Source organism: Miniopterus schreibersii, assembly GCF_964146895.1.
Source record: "Miniopterus schreibersii genome assembly, chromosome: 5".
Classification (NCBI taxonomy): Eukaryota; Metazoa; Chordata; class Mammalia; order Chiroptera; family Miniopteridae; genus Miniopterus; species Miniopterus schreibersii.
In genome coordinates this window covers 37,872,892-37,892,478 of record NC_138106.1, presented here as the reverse complement: position 1 = coordinate 37,892,478, position 19,587 = coordinate 37,872,892, and the positions used below count along the sequence as shown (strand labels likewise).

General features: G+C 39.2%; 2 protein-coding genes across 6 annotated transcripts; one reads left to right on the top strand and one right to left on the bottom strand.

Moving 5' to 3' along the window:
- Window positions 1-64: 64 nt before the first annotated feature.
- RFC4 (replication factor C subunit 4) lies at window positions 65-12,700 on the top strand. Of its 2 annotated transcripts, none has more exons than XM_081139002.1 (11): window positions 65-306; window positions 1,520-1,662; window positions 3,700-3,778; window positions 5,571-5,650; window positions 7,728-7,847; window positions 9,241-9,384; window positions 9,564-9,684; window positions 10,620-10,745; window positions 11,937-12,017; window positions 12,090-12,206; window positions 12,286-12,700. In XM_081139002.1, exons 2-11 carry the CDS (start codon window positions 1,532-1,534, stop codon window positions 12,379-12,381), a joined length of 1,095 nt encoding a protein of 364 aa, XP_080995128.1. In that variant the 5' UTR covers window positions 65-306; window positions 1,520-1,531; the 3' UTR covers window positions 12,382-12,700. The 2 variants fall into 2 exon arrangements, with proteins under 2 accessions (XP_080995128.1, XP_080995127.1); XM_081139001.1 differs by having other exon boundaries at window positions 71-323; window positions 12,286-12,447.
- On the bottom strand, window positions 12,435-18,985 carry EIF4A2 (eukaryotic translation initiation factor 4A2). 4 transcript variants are annotated; one of them, XR_013998924.1, is made up of 12 exons: window positions 18,640-18,746; window positions 17,794-17,839; window positions 17,574-17,706; window positions 17,156-17,295; window positions 16,223-16,391; window positions 16,003-16,112; window positions 15,618-15,761; window positions 15,164-15,301; window positions 14,830-14,919; window positions 14,528-14,607; window positions 13,957-14,067; window positions 12,435-13,239 (listed from the first exon to the last, which is right to left on the bottom strand). XR_013998924.1 is itself a non-coding variant. In XM_081138999.1 (11 exons), the coding sequence occupies exons 1-11, from the start codon at window positions 18,666-18,668 to the stop codon at window positions 13,095-13,097; spliced, it is 1,224 nt and encodes a 407-aa protein (XP_080995125.1). In that variant the 5' UTR covers window positions 18,669-18,985; the 3' UTR covers window positions 12,435-13,094. The 4 variants fall into 4 exon arrangements, 2 of the variants coding, with proteins under 2 accessions (XP_080995125.1, XP_080995126.1); XR_013998925.1 differs by having other exon boundaries at window positions 13,961-14,067; XM_081138999.1 differs by lacking the exon at window positions 13,957-14,067 and having other exon boundaries at window positions 18,640-18,985.
- Window positions 18,986-19,587: the final 602 nt, after the last annotated feature.

Genomic DNA, 19,587 nt, shown 5'->3' with positions numbered 1-19,587 from the left:
TCCCTTAACCCGGGCCGGAAGCGCGGGGCCGGAAGTGACGCATGCACCTGCGTATTCCCGCCCTGCCCTTCGTCCGCCGCTCTGTGGCGGGAACCGAGGCGACTGTGCTGACAGCGGCAACTCAGTCACCCTGTCGGGCTGCTCGGGGCTCCCAGAGCCTCATAGTTTCAGATTGGGGAACGGAGCTAAGGCTTCGATACCGCTTGGCCCTTTCATCGTCCCGGAAGCCCCAGGAACGAGCCGGCCGCGTCCTCGCTCCCGAGACGAGCGTCCGAAAGGCCCAGGCATCGCCCGAGAACGCGCGCGGTGAGCCGGGGTATCAGGTGACCGACCAGCCCGAGAGGTTGCGGAGGTTGCCTTCGCCTTCCTCTTCCTCCACTACTGCGCCCGCGATTCCCCGGTCAGGTCTTCCGCCCACGTCGTGGCGCGTGCGGGGCTGGACCGCGCTCCCGCCCCGCTACGCCCTGCCCCCTCGCGACCTGGGGGCACAATGCGGCATCTCCCGGAGCCCTGCTCGGAGCTGGATTACTGTTTAGCAGCCTGTGGCGGAGACGGAGGAATCCAACGCGTTAAAAACCTTGGCTGTTTACAGATATTAACAGTTTATTTTGTTTATTGAGTATATACCCATACGTCAAGCACAGAACTTTGTGTTTGTACAATTATTTTATTTAGCTCAGTTACATTATGAAATAGGCCTTAGCTCCTTTTACAGAAGGGCAGCCTGTGTGTCGTAAATGATAATTACGTCATCAAATATTATGGAGCATCGGTCTTAGACCAGTCAGTGCACTAGGCCTTGGGGATATAGCAGTGAAAAATAAAGAATTGCCACCAAAGCTGGGGATTTTCGGACAAGCTAATGATGCCTTTTTATGCCTAAAAATAGCCTCCTGTTTACCTGCATGTTAATAGTGGTTATCTTCTGGGTGAGATTTTGTATGAATTTGTAAAAGCCAGGCTTTTCCGCAGTGTTTTGATTTCTTCAAATGAGCAAAAACGGCTGTTTCCATTTTAACAGCGGATGCCCAGATGGTAGGACTCTCCAGTAAAACAGGCTCTTGAGTGGAGCTCTAGCCCCCCCCCCCAAAAAAAAAGTGAAGGTTTTCATTTGTGGTCCTAGCTCTCCTAATTGCCGAGTCTGTTCCAGAGTCAACTAGAGCTAGGCCCATGACTAAAATGGAAGAGACCGTAGAGGCCCATGTAGAGTTTGGCCATTAATGACATCATATTTATCGAAATGTTTGGAACTGTTAAAAAAATTTTTCTGACATAAGATTTATCTTTATTCTGTAACTCCTTCATTGTAAATGCATTTTGATTTCCTTAAGCACTTTGGCCTTTTTTATGTCCCTGCAGTCTTTGGTACAATGCATTTAGAGGGTGCTAGCTCATGGGGTGATGTCCTTTATTAAGTAACTATTTGAATATCTTTGCACAAATTTAAGTGTGCTTTCAGGCTGTACTTCCTCATAATGGCTTCAAAAGAGCTTTATTTTTCTGTCTTGCACTTGGTCAGGGTGAAGTAACCATGCAGGCATTTCTAAAAGGCACATCTATCAGTACTAAACCACCAGTGACCAAGGATCGAGGAGTAGCTGCCATTGCTGGAAGTAGTGGAGAAAACAAGAAAGCCAAACCTGTTCCATGGGTGGAAAAATAGTAAGAACTCTTGTGTTTTTGTTGGAATTGCTAATAAATTACATTTCTAATCAGTGTTGATCTTTTTTTTTTTTTTTTAACCTAAGGGGGGATGATTTGCTTGGCTTAGATGTTGTCCTTAAAAATCACTCAATTATGTTGATAGAACCTTGGAACTGAAAGTTACCTTAGAATGATCTAGTTTAATTCCCTTATTTTACGGATGAACTAAGTCTTCTCTATAACTCAGGTACAGTTTTAGGGGTTGGGATTATAGCATTGAAGAAAACAGAATTTTTTTAATAAGCTGGCATTTGATCAGGAGTTCTACTTAAGTCCAAATAATCTGTTCCTCTTTCATTACTGATAGGTGGAAATTGTTGAGTTTTTGTTTTTTATACGTTTTGGCAAAAACAATACTTTGAAGTGGCACTTAAATTTCAATCAGCTAAGTGGTATTATGACAAATAGTAGTTGTAACCTGAGGGTTTACAGATTACTTATAGGCCAAATAAGACCCTCATGTTTTGTTTGGCACTGACAATTCTTTTAAAAATGGCAAATTTCACATAAAAATCTAGATTTTTTTAAATTAAAAAATATACAAGGGGAGAAAAAATATCTAGGTTTTCAGCCTTTCTGGAGATTAGGCAACACTAGGTGCAAATTCTCACCTGACAACAGTTGGATGGACTTGGATACTGCTCCTCATTTTGGAAAGATCGTATGTTCCTCAGTACACCATAGTCCCTATTTTCTCTTGCCTTATACTCTGCTTTCTTCACTCTTGTTGTCTACTTGGCCTCTGCGAATATTTGAATATAAAACTAGTTTATAACATACACTGGTTTTCCTAGAAAACATTATCTAACATGAAATTCATGCCTGGCACTGACCCGATTCATTAGAAAAATATGACTGAGAAGGAGTTTTTGATTAGTAAACTAAGCACAAAGCCTAATCTTAGGGTTGGGAATGTAACTGTTCTAGCTTCTCTTAAAAATCAGTAGTTAATGATTTAAAGTGAAAATTATATGTTATACTTCATATTGGTTAAACTTATTTGAGCCCTCAATGAAGTGAATAGATATTCATTTTTTTATGCAGTTGAGTAATGGAAGAAATTTGTATTAACCAATTAACAATGTAATAACTATGTTTATGTAACTGTATTAACCAAAATAGTTGCCTATCCTTAGGTTACTAAATAATTCTCCCTTTTCAGCTTAGGTGCATGATCTTGTCAAAATATAATATTCCTGCCTGGTGGGTGGCTTAGTTAATTGGAGCATCTTCCCTTGCACCAAAAGGTTGCGGGTTCAATTCCCATTCAGGGCACATACTTAGGTTGTGGGTTCCAACCCCAGTCAGGGTGCCTACAGGAGGCAACCAATGTTTCTCTCTCACATTGATGTTTCTCTTTTTTTTCTCTTCCTCTCTCTCCCTCCTCTCTTGTCTGTCTAAAAAAGTCAATAAAAAACATATCCTTGGGTGAAGGTTAGTATATATATATAAATAATATCACTTTATTTTTTTTAATTTTTTTAATCCTCACCTGAGGATATTTTTTCCATTGCTTTTCAGAGAGAGTGGAAGGAGGGGAAAGAGAGAGAGAAAGAGAAAGAGAAACATTAATGTGAGAGAGACACATCGATTCGTTGCCTCCCTGGGGATCGAGCGTGTCACCGGGGTACATGCCCTTGGCTGGAATTGAACCCGGGGCCCTTCAGCCCATGGGCTGACACTCTAACCACTGAGCCAGACCAGCCAGGGTGTAAGTGTTCACTTTAAATTTTTAACTAGTTGGCATTTGTAGTGTAATAAAATAAAATCCTTTTGCTTAATTTATGTAAGCATAACAGATGCAAACTATGTGTCTAGAAAGTGAAAAATTACTTCACTCCTTTAGTATGTATTTGTTTAAGGTAAATACAAATGGGGTTTCCACCTACTTCCAATTATGAAAGTTTCATTTTATTACCAATATATGAGAATTATCATCGGTATTTTAGCAAAAAGAACACTTGGAGACTTTTCTGTGGGGTGTTTTTTTTACAGTCGCCCAAAATGTGTGGATGAAGTTGCTTTCCAGGAAGAAGTGGTTGCAGTGCTGAAAAAGTCTTTAGAAGGAGCTGATGTGAGTAGTAACAGGTGATATTTAATGTCATTGGGAGATTTAAGACTTAATTTATTCACCCTCTTCCTTCCTTTATGACCCCCCAACCCCTTTAAATACTATGCTGTGTATACAGTGGGCTCTAGATGACTATTTGTACAATGAATGATTAGTTCAACAAGTATTTGTTGAACATCTCCAATTCTATCCTATGGCATTGTTATATAGTACTCATATATAGACCATTGAGCGAGACAGACTGTGGATCCCTTTACTCATGCACTTTTATTTTGATAATCTTAAAAATAAAGGAGCCTAGGAGTGTTTTTTTTGGGTTTTGTTTTTCAGTGAATCTCATAGTTTGTATCTTAAGCTACTTGTTACCAATGTAACAGTAATAGTCTTCTAATTGATATGGTTATCTATATGTTGATTTATTTGTTTTGCATATATTGAGTACTTCACAAGATGCTGAGAGTACAGATGTGAAAAGAAAAAAATGATTCTTGACCTTCTTATGCTTACTATCTGGTAAGGTAGACAGGTATTTTACAATTAAACCCAATAGTTAAATAAATAATAAATAATTGCTAATTGCATCCAGTGCAACAAAGACTGATGAGAGATTAACGGAGGAGACCCATTTTAGATTGGGTTGTCAGGGAAGGCTTCTGACTTGTAATGCAGTAGGAATTGGCCAGGCAGAATAAAGGAGTCAGACCCTAGCTTGTAGGGGACAGCATATGTGCAGGCCATAAAGTGTTTAGTTACTGGAGGTCATTGTAAATTGGAGTCTAGAAGGTAAGAGAAGCAGTGAGCAGATCATGGATGTCTTTGAAGGCTGTGGTAAGCCAACTGATTTGTCTGCTTTTGTTTTCCTACGTGGAGTATGAAGCCACTGAATAGTTGTAAGTAGCAAGAAGATTGACTTTGATTTGGGTGAAGAATGAATGGATGGGAAAGGGTGGAATGTGGGGGTTAGGCAAGAGTAGAAGCAAATAAACTACTGCTTAGTTTCCTGTGTGCAGTTATTTCCCTACATGAAAGGACATACTGAAGAATGTACGGTTTTGTAAGAGAGGTCATTAGAATTTAGTACGTTTGTTAATCTGTACCACAGATCAGTTGCCTGCTTGTTGAGCTGCCAAGCTAGCTAGATATAATGTATAAAAGAAGAAAACAGTTATTTAATCTTACTCTTTCTTTCTCTTACAAATTCTCCCTGATATATGCAGGCATTCTACAGGGTACATGATCATGATGTGGAGTGCTACCTGGCATTTAATACATATTTAGCTCTTTTAATGTTTCTTTTCTTGCAACTTCAGCTCATTCAAAGCCCTACTATGTCTTTTCACTCCTTTTTCCTCATTATTGGCCAAATCCAATTATTCCTTTGTTCTATTACCTCTTTGAAATAACTGACATCTTTTAAAATATAAAATCTTGCCCAATGCTAAGTAAAGGGGTGGGATAGAGACCTGACAGAAGCCTGGGATTCCCTTCAGAAATAAAAGGTTTCTAATTTCAGCTTTGAAAATTCCACCTAAGTAGATTAGGTATAGGGCAATCATAAATATGATTCAGCTTAAAATATTAGAAAGACATGCTGGGGAAAAAGTCATAGTATTATGTGGAAAAGTGGGATTTAGAAAGTGTGAATGCTATGATACCAGTTATATTAAGAAATCTGTTTATTAAGATACTTGTGCCCTCTCTATTGGGAAAATTATTGCACTGTTCCAGACATTTCCAGTCTTCATTTATTTGTGCCAGAGTACAATTTTTAAAAAATAAAATTTAACCTCTACAGCTCCCTAATCTCCTGTTTTACGGGCCACCTGGAACGGGAAAAACATCCACTATTTTGGCAGCAGCTAGGGAACTCTTTGGGTAAGTTGAAATAGCTCTCTTTTTTAGACTTGACACTGAAAATCTCTAGTACTGCTTTTCTTTCTCTAAAAATTTGCCTTTGGTTTTTCTGTGAAATTGTTGGGTTTGTTTTTGTTTCTGAATTTTTTATTAATCCAGCGGGCCCATTTCCAGTTCCTCCTCTCCAGTAAATTAGCTTGTCTACATCTTTTGTAACCTTCATTCTGAACCTTATTCAAATGTTTGAATATATTACACACAGGGAACCTGGTGATTTTTTTAAATCCTTACCTGAGGATAAGTTTTCATTGATTTTTAGGGGGGGTGGGGGAGGTGGGGAAGGGAGAGAGAGAACATTGATTAAGAAACATTGATCCATTTTCTTGGTATGCACCTCCACCAGGGATTGAACCCACAACCTGGGTATGTGCCGTGAGTGGGAATCAAACCCACAACCTTTTGGTGCACGGGATGATGCTCTAACCAACTGAGCCACCAGGCCAGGACGTGATTTTTTTTTTATTATGATTTTGGGCCCAGAAAACCCAACCTATCTCCAGTCACGTCAATAGTTTTATCACACTCCCTTAATGATTGTGTTCACGTCTGTGTTGTGTAATCAAATCTGTTGTGTATGATACTACTGACCCGCACCACCTCTTCTTGAGTTCCTTCTTGCTCTGGCTTTCCTAGGCCCTGCCTCTGGAGTGGCTAGGCCAGCTCCTTGCCCTTGGGCATCCTGAGTGTAAGCAGAGTGTGCAGTAGCTGATGCAGTATGGTTCCAGGTACAGCAGAAAATCTCTGAGCCACCTTCCAAGAATTCTCTTCCCAGATCCTGTCTTGGCTTAGCCAACATCGTCTAGGAGCCCTTTACCTATAAAAGATACCAGCCCAGGTCTAATACCCATGCAACATGCTCCAATATAGCAACGGTATCTTGAATTTATCCAGAATTTTTATATTAGGATATGACCAAAGGATACATCTGAAATCCTACATATGAAAATAATTAGATGCCTCTGCAACCACCAAATATGAGAAGACAAAAGTTGAAGCTGCTGTGAACCTAATATTGTATTTATTTGACAGGAACTTTTGTTTCTTAAGGAAATTGTAAGGTTTTTGATTATTCCACAACTCCTCAGTTAGAACCAGCCTTAGCAATGTAGTCATAATGAAATTATTAAGTAATTTATTATTAGTTATTCTAGAGTAGGTCAGTATAAATTATATAACTTTTAAAATATCCTTTTAAAAAGAATGCTTGTCCTTACAGAACTAAAAGAACTTACTTTAATTATAAATTTTAAATTTAATAGTATATGTGGTTTTAAAATAGAAAACATATGCACAGTTTTATAAATGTTTATGCCCACAGAAAAAATACTTAGGATATTATGCCATTTAGTAAAAATAAAACAAATCTAAATCTAGGGGTTTTTTTAATTTAAAAATATGTATAAATATGTAGAAAAATGACTGGAAGGAAGCTTTCAAAATAGTGCTTTGGGTATGCCAGTTGTTTTAGTTATTTTTTAATTTCTCATATTTTTGCTACTTTTAATAATTTTCTTAAAGACTGACTTTGAAAAAAACTATTCATGTTCTAATCTAGTAATTTTCCTTATAACAAGCTACCCTATGGGGATAATTCAAAATATACTATATTGCAGCATTATTTAAAATTGTAACATACTTAAAACTATCTAAATGTCTAACAATAGAAGGATGCTAAATAAATTAAGTAAATGATGGTACATTCGTAGGATGGAATGTCACATAGTTATTAAAATGGTATTTCTGGAGGTTCTGATGACATGGCAAGATGGTTATGACACGGTACTAAGTAGAAAATTGATTTTAAAATTTTATGCATTATGTGAAATCCATTTACCTATTTTTTTAAAAAAAGCATGGCAGAAAGCCAGAATGTTAACTGCATGTCTCTGCAAAAGAGAAAATACAGAAGCGATTGTGTACCTTCTATTGTTTAGTAGGTGGATTTTAAACTACCGCAGAATGTGCAGATGTTAAAATGTGGTTAATCCTGTTACTTACATGCTCTATGATGTTTCATATTTGCTTCATTTTGACATAGGCATGAACTTTTTCGATTAAGAGTTCTTGAGTTAAATGCATCTGATGAACGTGGAATACAAGTAGTTAGAGAGAAAGTGAAGAATTTTGCTCAATTAACTGTATCAGGAAGTCGTTCAGAGTAAGTAAGCTTATTCCCTTCTCCATACCATGTCATTGTATATGTTTAAAATACAGACTTCTGCCAGATTTACAACTCCTTTTTCATGTTAGATCATATTTTTATCTAAATTATTTAAAGCGAGAAATGACCTTTCCATTATAACTAATTTTGTTTAGCTGTCAAGGGTTTTCCATTGATATTTTGTCTGAAGAGTATTTATTAATCAAATGTGATAGTGTGCTGGTATATATGTAACAAAAATCCTAACTCTTGCTATTGTGTTATTAAAAAAAAATAAGCTATCTTAAGCTTCAGTGTATATTTCAGTTAGGGTGATCAGATAAGTTCTTGTCTAAACTGGGATGCTTTTAGAGTGAAAGGTGGTATTATTAATAATTAAATAGGACTGCCCTGAGTTAAACCGGGATGTTTAGTCAACTGCTAATACTCCTTAGGTGGCAAAGTTTCAAGATTAAATTTTTGGTATCTGGTATTTGAATTTATATCAGAGCACACATTAAGAATTTGTAGAAAGTGTATGACTAATTTTTTATATCTACCTTGAACTGACAATGTATATAAATCATATATCTGATAAGGCACTTAAATCAGGAATATATAAAGATCTCTTACAACTCAATAATAAAAAGACAACCCAGTTTTAAAATGGGCAAAGAATAGACATTACTCCAGAGAAGATCCACATGTAAACATACTTATCAACATCATTAGCCATTGGAGAAATGCCATGCAAAACCATGATGAGATGCCACTTTACACTCACTAGGATGGCTATAATAAAAAATACAGAATATAGTAAGTATTTGCAAGGATGTGGAGAAATTGGAACCCTTATACCTTGCTGATTGTAATGTAAAATGATGCAGCCACTTTGAAAAGTTTGGCTAAGAAGTTAAACATAGAGTTGCCACATGACCCAGTAATTCTAGCCCTAAGTATACCCACAAGAAATGAAAACATGTCTATTCAAAACATGTACACAAATGTTCATAACATTATTCATAATGGTCAAAACATGGGAACAACCCAAATATCCATCAACAAATGAATGGACAAATAAAATGCAGTATATCTATTTGCCATATTATTTGGGATTAAAAAGGAATGAAGTACAGGGATGAACCTTGAAAATACTATGCTAAGTGAAAGAAGTCAATCACAAAAGACAATGTGTTAGATGGATGTCATATGATTCCATTTATATAACTGTCCAGAATAGACAAATCTGGAGGCAGAAAGTAGAGATGATGACTGCCTCTGGCTCAGAGAGTTGGAAGAGAAGAGGAGATTCCTAATGGGCATGGGGTTTCTTCTTGGGATGATGAGTATGTTCTAAAATTAGATTGTGGTGATATGTAAATTAGCACTTCTATGTGTTTTTCTGAATCAGTGGGAAGCCATGTCCTCCTTTTAAAATTGTGATTCTGGATGAAGCAGATTCTATGACCTCAGCAGCTCAGGCAGCTTTAAGACGTACCATGGAAAAAGAGTCTAAAACCACCCGATTCTGTCTCATCTGTAACTATGTCAGTCGGTATGTATATTGCCCTAAAGATAGATGCTGTGCAGCCTTATTTTGATAACCTCCAGTTAGGGAGAGAAAAAAAATATTTCAAGGCTACATTAATATCAACTCCATCAAATCTTGATAAAAAATGAGTTCTTTGGGAGAAATCCTTTAGACACTGACTTGTTTTTTCCAATATTTTACAGAATAATTGAACCTCTGACCTCTAGATGTTCTAAATTCCGCTTCAAACCTCTGTCAGATAAAATTCAACAGCAGCGATTACTAGACATTGCTGATAAAGAAGATGTCAAAATTAGCAATGAGGTAATTACTAATTACTATTATTAGTTATTTGATTACTAATTCCTTTGATGAATGCATATGAAGAGGCCCCGAAAGGAGTCATATGTGTGTTGCTTCAATTTCTGATGCCAATTCTTCAGGCAGTTAAGCTAAATGAACAACAATTGAAATGTCTAGGAATTACAACTTCAATTTTTCTCTTACTATTATAAGTTTATTATCAGTATTTTAGTGACCCAAAACTGGGGCAGATTTCATACATATAATGCAAATTCTGCAACAACAGATCTCTGTATAATGACAAGATTCTAGTCTCCTAGCTAATAACTCCACTTCAAAAACTGATTTGGGCCCTGCCAGCGTGGCTCAGCAGTTGAGCATCGACCTATGATCCAGGAAATCGAGGTTCGATTCTTGGTCAGGGCGTATGCCTGGGTTGCATGTCAACTCCCAGCAGGAGGCATGCAGGAGGCATGCAGGAGGCAGCTGATCAATGACTCTCTCATCATTGATGTTTTCTATCTCATTCTCTGCCTTCTACTCTCTGAAGTCAATAAAGATATATTAAAAAAATAAAAATAAACAGATTTGGTATGATAAAATTCTGGTAGTGATGGAATATAAAGGTCTCTTATTCATTATAACAGAATTTAACCATAATTTCAATTTTCTTTGGTTTATTTAATCAAGGAAGTAGGGTAAGTATAGAACATCTCTGCAAATTTCTTTCAAAGGAAAGAGATCTGTATCCTCCCATTGGACTGAGGCTGTCTACATGAATTCTGCCACTATAGGACTGATAATATTCCCTCAAAAACGGAGAGATTTTATTTCCCCCCACTAACTCTAGGCTAAAATGTAGTGCTTTTCACTTTATTAAAATCAAAAAGCCTTAATTGGTCATCATAGATTAAAAAACGCACACTCATACACATACAAAACCTTTTTCTTTTCAGGGACTGTCTTGTCTTGTTAAAGTATCAGAAGGAGACTTAAGAAAGGCCATTACATTTCTTCAAAGTGCTACTCGATTAACAGGTGGGAAGGAGGTCACAGAGAAGGTGATCACAGACATTGCTGGGGTAAGAGCACTAGTTACTCTGAAATTCTTTTAGATTACATGGCTTTTCGAAAATTTTCATCCAAGTATATACAGAAAGCTTCTTATGTGCTTAGTCCATTCAGGTTGCTATAACAAAATACCATAGGTTGAGTGGCTTACAAACAACAAATTCATTTACTAGTTCTGGAGGCTGGGAAGTCCAAGGTCAGGGTGCCCACAGATTCAGTTCTAGTTCATGAGTTGATCGATGGCCTATATCTTCTGTGGCAGAAGAGCACTCTCTGGGCTGTTTTATGACACTAATCCCATTCATGAGGGTTCCACCCCCAAGACCGAATCGCCTCCCAAAGGCCCACGTCCAGATGCCATCACTTTAGATATTTTAACAAAAATTGGGGGAGGGGGTTACATTTAGTCTAGAGCATGTGCCAAGTACTGAGCTAGGAACAGTATACTTAGTATCAGAATGTTTCAGGAATGTGGCAGTTAGGCTTGATACCCCTTTTCTTACAAATGGAATCTATTCTGATAAAGGGTCATTAGGCACATGCATATTCAACCTAGAGAAATCTTTTATTATAGAAAATGGAAGGGCCACACGTATCTTTGAATACTCCTCTCAGGCCATATTGCATTTTTATACCATAATGAAACAGCATTAGTCCCCTTTTTCTGGGTATTAAGAGATTTTTTTAAATCAATCTCTTCAGTGGCATCTTGACTTAGGAAAAAAGGTACTTTCCCTTAAAATTACTTTGATTTTAACCACTGCTCTGAAGAATCATAGCCTCTAGGATATTGGCCAGTTAAAGCCAGTGGGCCCAAACTTGAGAATGTTTAGAAGCAAAAGAAATTTTGTGTACTTCACAAGAGCCATTCAAGGATTTTAAAAGCCAAAAATGCATCACCTTTATTGCATAATAGTGACTGGATTCATGTACTGGCAGAGCTATCTGGAGAGGATTATTTCAAGTCCAGTAGCTTTCTGGATCACCTCAGGAGCCCAGAATTCAGCTTAAGGCTTAGAGATGGCCCTTTTCTAGTTCCTTGCATTCTCAACTCTGGATTCACAGTACCAGGATAGCAGATTATGTCCTATGTAAGGAAATGTCTTTTTACACAGTGGACCAACCAAGCATAGAACAGAAGGGAGTGGGCCTAGGCTTGGCAGAGTAACGTACAAAATGCTTTTACAAAAATATCCTCTTAGGTAATACCAGCCAAGACAATTGATGGAGTATTTGCTGCATGTCAGAGTGGCTCTTTTGACAAACTAGAAGCTGTGGTAAAGGTAAAGTTCAAGTTACTTTACTATTTTGGGGAAGAGAAAATTAAATGCTGACACCATTTCATTTTGTTATAGGACTTAATAAATGAGGGTCATGCAGCAACTCAGCTTGTAAATCAACTTCATGATGTTGTTGTAGAAAATGATGACCTTTCTGATAAACAGAAGTCCATTATTACAGAAAAACTTGCTGTAAGTAGGCACTGTTGTACATTTCAGCAAAATATACTTGAAAGAGAAATTTACTAAACACCTTTTCTTTATTTTGTAGGAAGTAGATAAATGCTTAGCAGATGGTGCTGATGAACATCTACAATTGATTAGCCTCTGTGCTATTGTGATGCAGCAGTTAACCCAGAATTGTTAAAACTATATTCAGTTCACATCGGGGCTTTTAATAAAAAAAATAACCAAAGCACCTTTAAAGTGAATATACAATTTATTTAACATTCAAACTTCATTAAGACATGTGCAATATGGCAATTTTACTGGGGGTTTAACCCTACCTAGGATATGATTGCTTGCTGGGGCTTAGCAACAGGGTCCAGTTCACACTTAGCACTAATTAAATACTTTATTGAATAAATACAATACCAAACAAAATGCATTCAAATGCTTTCTAAAAAAATAAAAATTAAAAAAAAAAAAATCAATTTTAAAGGCCTTCTATTCAGGCTAATGACAAACACAATAAAGGCAGATAAGCTAGTTTAACATAATTGGCTGATTTTATACAGCACTTATATCTTTTAGTCCACAAGTATATTATTAAATGATAGAGAACATCTAATACAACCATTTCTACAGAACTAGGAAATAAATTTCTAAGAAAGAAAGATTTTACAGACCCCATCTTTTATACCCAACCCCAACAGTCTAACTCTAAAGAGGATAAAGCCAGTGACTTTCCTCACAAGAGCTCACGACTAAAGTCGCTTTGCTATCAAAATCTGTATTTCTGATCCGTTATGAGCATTGAGACAAGATTCAAATATTCCCAAAGAAAGAAGCACAATGCACGTTGTGATCGCCTATTCAGCAACAGCGAGCACTGCATTCAAAACTATCTCATCCCAGGAATTAAATAAGGTCAGCCACATTCATTGGCATTTCCTCCACTGTAGTATTGTAGAAAGTCTCAATGTCCCGAAGAATCCTCTTGTCTTCTTCAGTAACAAAGTTTATAGCCACACCTTTCCTCCCAAATCGACCCCCTCTGCCAATTCTGTGTAAGAAAAGAAACCAGCAATTAGAATGTTACTTCTAACAGAATGCATGAACTACTGAACATGATGATCCACTTGTTAACCATCAGCTGCTGTTTACTTATCAAGGTTATAGTTCGTGCTTCTAATTGGAGCACTATCTGCTAATCAATATCTAGAGAAAAAAAATCTTCCTTTGCAGTTAGTGCCAAAAGGATTCAAAGCTTGTCTTGTCTGGCTGCAAAATGAGATTTTATCAGGTGTCTTGAGCATTATTATTTTTAAAGCAGATGACAGTATTGTGTTTGGGGTAGTGAAATTAAAAAGCCCATACCAAAGTGGGCCAGCCAAGAGCAGAAGTCAGCCTGGGACAGATGTAAACACACCAGGGATAAAACAAAAAAGAACAGTTATGTAATCCATATCCGCGAACTTCTGGAACTGTAAACTGTAAATACAAATGCTGCAAGGTTAACTATTGCCTAAACTTACAACTTTTTCCAGTGGGAAAACAAGTATTTGGTATGGTAACCCAAACTCATCACTGCTTTTTTGCTCAGTTTCACACGTTGTAACTCAAATTACTCAAACGTGTTTACCTCCAGAACAACTTTCTACCTTCCTGATAGAAACCAGACAATACAAACCACCTAATAGGCTAATATACAAAAATGCCTTGGCTGGAACAACTTAAAAATATCAAATAATCATGACAAAAGAAAAACAAATATAAATACCGACTCGCTCTTTATTCAAACAGTGTGCTGTTTCGCTTATGATTCCACGTCCTAAATTACGTCAACGCCGTTTCTGAGTGCCATCTCGTCATCAACTGCTGCTATCGACTCCTGTATTTTTTAAAAAGTCTTTTTTTACATCATATAACAAAGTACAATTCAATTTATTTAGGGATAAAGCCACTATAACTAAACCAGGGACTGCTCAAATTGCTACCAGACGACACCAAGAAAAATCCCAACTATAGAGTAATCACCAAGAAAGCACATGGACACACAAGAGCATCACTAAAAATAAAGCTCAAAAATAAGCTAAGACCAACAGATCTAAAACAATCTAATCCCTATGTATGAAAGCCCACAATTTGGGCAACATTTACAACTGTTTTCCCACTGTGCATGACCAGTCTTCCCAAGTACAATTTTTAATTTCATCTTACCAAGTTACTGTGTCTATAGGCTGAGCCAATTCCCTGATTTGAGGTTACCTTTCACACAAATCGGTCAGAAGGAAAGCAATACATGAACTCATTTTACCAATACAGTAATAGTCAAGGTGCCATCTACTCACCTGTGAATATAGTTTTCACGATTGGTAGGTAGATCATAGTTTATAACCAATGAAACTTGTTGCACATCAATCCCACGAGCCTGAAACATAATGTATGATGTTCAAATTCTAATTGATAAACTAGACACCTATGTAATGTAGGCCACAGAATAGTAGTGAACTATAATGTTTAGTGATATAGCCCACTGTGGAGTGTGGTCTTCTTTACTCTCCCAAATAGCCCAAGCTGGTAAAGGTTATTAAAAAACCTTCCCCCAAAAATACCTTTTGGTAGATTAAAATGAGTAGTAAGACTTACTTACCAACAAGTCAGTAGTGATCAGAACACGGCTTGACCCTGATCGGAATTCCCTCATGATAACATCTCTTTCCTTCTGGTCCATGTCACCATGCTGCAATTTAAAAAACCTTCATTCAAGAATCACCAGTCAAATCAATTATCTAATTTTAACAACATGTATGAGACCAAGCGTCCCTGGCTGCTACAGGAGTCTAGCAGACAGGTATAGTTAAGAAACAACTTTATTTTGAGCAGGGGGAACGACAACACAGCACTTAGCAGCTATATTGTAGTCTGAATCCTGCTTTAATGAAAAGACATTGTAATTACCATTACTAAAGCAGAACACCTCTTACCAGAGCAGAAACTGTGAAGTCCCTGGCATGCATTTTCTCAGTGAGCCAGTCCACCTTGCGCCTTGTATTGAGAAAAATAACAGCCTGTGTAATCGTCAATGTCTCGTACAAGTCACAAAGTGTATCCAACTTCCATTCCTACAGTATTTCAAAGAAAGAAGTCATTAAAACAATTTTGTTTTCAACTTACAATCAGTAGAAAGTCACTGTTAGGCTAGGCTGTTTGAACACATGTTGCACCAAATTTTAAGACAAAGGACATTGGACATTAAGAAAGAGGTCCACCCCAGTCTTTATCATCTAGTGCTGTTACTGTTCTTCTTGTGTGTACTCTGCTAGCATTATTACAAAAACCAAGATGTGATCCTAGCTTCTGCAATTTTAGCACAGTGCTTATACAAGAAGGTAAAAAACCTGGCTACATTTTTTATGTGTAATAAATTAGACAAATTACCTCTCTTTCAACGTTAATATAAAACTGTTTGATTCCTTCAAGGGTCAATTCTTCCTTTTTCACCAGAATTCGAATTGGATCTCTCATGAATTTTTTAGTCACTTCCAACACATCAGTTGGCATCGTGGCAGAAAGCAACACAACCTTAAAAAAAAGACAGTGATGTTGTCACACAAGTAGTTAGCAGAACTTCTACGGTACTCAAAAAAACCATGTTTGAGACCAAGCGTCTCTGTCTAGCTATGGAATTGTGCTAGACAGAGATAGTTATGCATCAATTGCTTTAAGCAGGGGGAACGACAATAAAACACTTCAGTTGTATTGTAACAGTTCCTGCATTAAACCTAACCTCCAGCTATGGGGGAGGAGGTGAAATAAAGCTCACCTGAATACTTGTATTTAATTTTTGGAAAATCTCATAGATTTGATCCTTAAATCCCCGGCTCAACATTTCATCTGCTTCATCCAAAACAAACATTTTGATCCATTTTGGAGCTGTTAAAAAGAAAAATCATACTATCATCTCTAGAGATACTATAGATTCTCAGAGATACTATTATAGTTAAAAAAAAAAAAAAGTACACACAATTGACAGCAATACTTACAAAGATATCTTCTGTTTAACATATCAAACACTCTCCCTGGTGTACCAACAACAATATGTGGTGCTTCAGCCTGCAGTTTTTGCATTTCATTGCGAACATTGGTTCCACCAATGCAGGCATGACAAGTTGCTCCCATGTAGTCTCCAAGTGCCAGAATTACCTTTTGGATCTAAAAGGCAAAAGCCTCAATTACCCAACAGAATTACAGACTTTGACTAAACTTGCAAAGCATAATGGCAAATATCTGGTCTACAAACAGCTTTTATGCATGCATAGCACTTAACTACTTCCAAGCTCAGAATGCAGACTGATCTGCTTCAAGATAAAATTCCCTTGAAATGTCCTCTTGTGCCTTGTCACACTTGGGATCCTACTGCCCCAGGTACCAGCTAGATTAATTAAGAACTAAAAACATGTCCTTTATATTCTTCGTTGTGTAGAGAGATGTAAGTACTGGATCAAGCTCGGCAAATACAGCTAAGACAAATTGTTGATACTTTAATTTTTCCCACAGGGCAGTGACATATATAATCTTGACCTCAATAAAGCCTACAGTTTTATTAGCAATGTACACTTCAAAGCCTACATTAGCAGTGAGTCTTTAAAACATATCATGCAAAAGATGATGCATCACAAACTAGTAACATGTCACTGCAGTTTTCATGTTGCACAACTGCATTCAAACTTAAAATGAGAACAGATCTAGTCCACCCTGAATAGAAAGCTTTAGTTTCTCCATCTATTATATAACCCTGCAAACACTATTTGCACACCCAGTTCCTATTTAATTCTTAATAAAAACTCCCTGCATGCATGGACAGTTAAAAGGAGGGCTCTGATAGGACCAATTTACACTAAGTTTTAAATTCTTCAGTTGTGAAACCTGAAACCTATGCAACACGCAAGCAGTTTTTTGAACTACACTATCAATACCTGTTGTGCCAGTTCTCTGGTGGGGGCCAATACTAGTGCTTGGGTCTCCTTGAACTCAATCTCCAACTGTTGCAGGATGGAAATAGCAAATGTGGCTGTCTTGCCAGTACCTGACTGAGCTTGAGCAATCACATCATACCCTAAAAAAAGTAGGATACATATTTACCGATCCCACATCAAACCGTCACTTCTAGTTTACACTATGTATTCCATTTGGAACATGAATTACGCCCAAATAATCAAGTGATCAGCATGAGTATTCTCTTCATTTCAGGTCAGTCCCGAAAGATGATTGCCATCATTTCACTTTAAGGAATACAAGTAGGTACTAGTCCCCCAGAAGTTATTTTCCCTTTTATGGTCCAGGTCTATGTAAAACAATGATTTCGTTTTTAAAAATGCCAATGAGTCCTTTTACCTTTAATGCAAGGAATAATAGCTCTCTGCTGAATAGCTGAAGGCTTCTCAAAACCATAAGCATAGATGCCCCGAAGAAGAGACTCCTTTAAATTCATATCGTCAAAGTTATCAACAATCTCATTCCAGTTGCTCTATAAAAAAATAAAAATCGAAAAGGGAATAAATAGGATGAACAAACTCACCTTTCCAGAGTTTCAAAATCCACACACATTTCTTACCTCGATGACACCATCGGGGTCCATTCCCTCTGGGCCGCCATGTTCTCTGCAGACAAAAAAGACCGCAGTTAGACAACATCCCTTTCCCAAGCCACCCAACTGCACGTTAGGGGGACAGCCCTTTACAACCTGTCAGGTCAGGCTACCCTCTCCTGCACGTGTTCCCTTCCGACTAAGAGAGCAAAGGAAGCTGCGGGAGCAGAGCACACAATTCATTTACTGCACGCCAGCCCAAAGATTAAGAACTGGGAACCGGCGGAAAAGCTCCGTGGACGCCGGCGCTCCCGTCTCGGCGGCGGGCCGTCTCGCGAGAGCTCCACACGCCCAGCTCCGCCCCTTACAATGCGCAAGCCGAGTGATTGACGCGGGCAAAGGCCTGGCGAGGGCTATGCCAACGGTTCACCCGGACCCCGTCGCCGGTCCGTTCTCGGCGCACCTTCGGGCCGCGTCTAATGGGCGCTGTCGCCCTCCCCCCGCCCCACTTAAACATTAGCACTCCAACTCGCGCCGTTGGCCGCAAATAAAGGTTAGGGCTGGTTACACTGGACCGAATACGGACTGCGCCACGGCTTTAACCAAATGTCAGCTCCGTATGGGCACGGGAAGCGGCCGGGACGACAAAGCGTCTTCGGGAGAAGACACCACACCAATCCGTCTTCCTACCCTTGCCGGTCTCCCTGCAGCCCGGGGCCCTACCCATCATGGAAGCTTCTCGAAGGACACAGGGGTACCGTACCCCAAGGAAACGCCTACGAACCCGAGTTCCCTGCCTCCACGCCACGTACTACAATCTCCAATGGCGCCACATGACCTTCACCAACGAGCACCGCGGAAAAAGTGCCGTACCTGTTATAATCCGCGGAGCCACCAGACATGTTCCGAAAAACCACTCAGCGCCCGACTGAAAAGACAGCGGGACCGTGCCACCCGTTTTTTATAGCCTCGCGGCCGGAACCCGTTTTCTGCGGAGGAATTTTCTCGTCGCTCTTCGTTAGCTACAAAATTGTGGTCCTGGGGTCCTTACCTTAGAAAATAGCCTAAGCAAGTTGGTGGGAAAATCCAGGTTGGGTATTTGAAGATGCTATAGGGTCGCTGGAAATCCCAGGACCCTGGGGGGAGGATGGGACTCTTTGCTTGGAGGCGGAAGAATATTGCAGCAAACGGTGTCCACACAGAGGTCCCCTCCCACCCTGCTCCTACGGGGTTTCCGCGTCCCCGACGCAGAGGAGCCCGGCCGGACAGGGAGGCGGAAGCCCCGGCGCGCTGCGGGCGCGCGGGCGGCCGGGTCAGTGGGCTGCGCGGGGCGCTCGCGGGGGGCGCTCGCCGCCGGAGGGCAGGCGCCTCGCGTTCTGCGCTGGACGCGGCTCGGGTTATTCCGCCCGAGCAAATAGCGCTGGGAAAAGGCTCTTATTTTGACAATAAAGAGCCGCCGGGTCTTTGGCCCAAGCGTTTAACATCCATTTGGATATTAAAAGTGTGAAAGTCCCGCTGGGGAAAATGTGGGCACCCGGTGCTTCCCAGAGAAGCGGCTCGCCGGGCATGGGGCCGGGCGAGTGAAAACGTGCGGTGACATTTGCAAATGTCTTTGGAGCAGCCAACTCTCTTCTTCCCTGGTTGCCTCTGGAATCTACCTCTCTTTACAATAATGCTAATAATTTTCACAGGCGCGAGGAACGCCTGGTAAAATCCTTGTAAACTTCTGTAAATGTAAAATAGCAAAGGAGGAGTGATTTTCCTTACAAGGAAGGAGAGTTAAATGGATGCTTCTGACAGATACAACTCCATGCTGTTTTG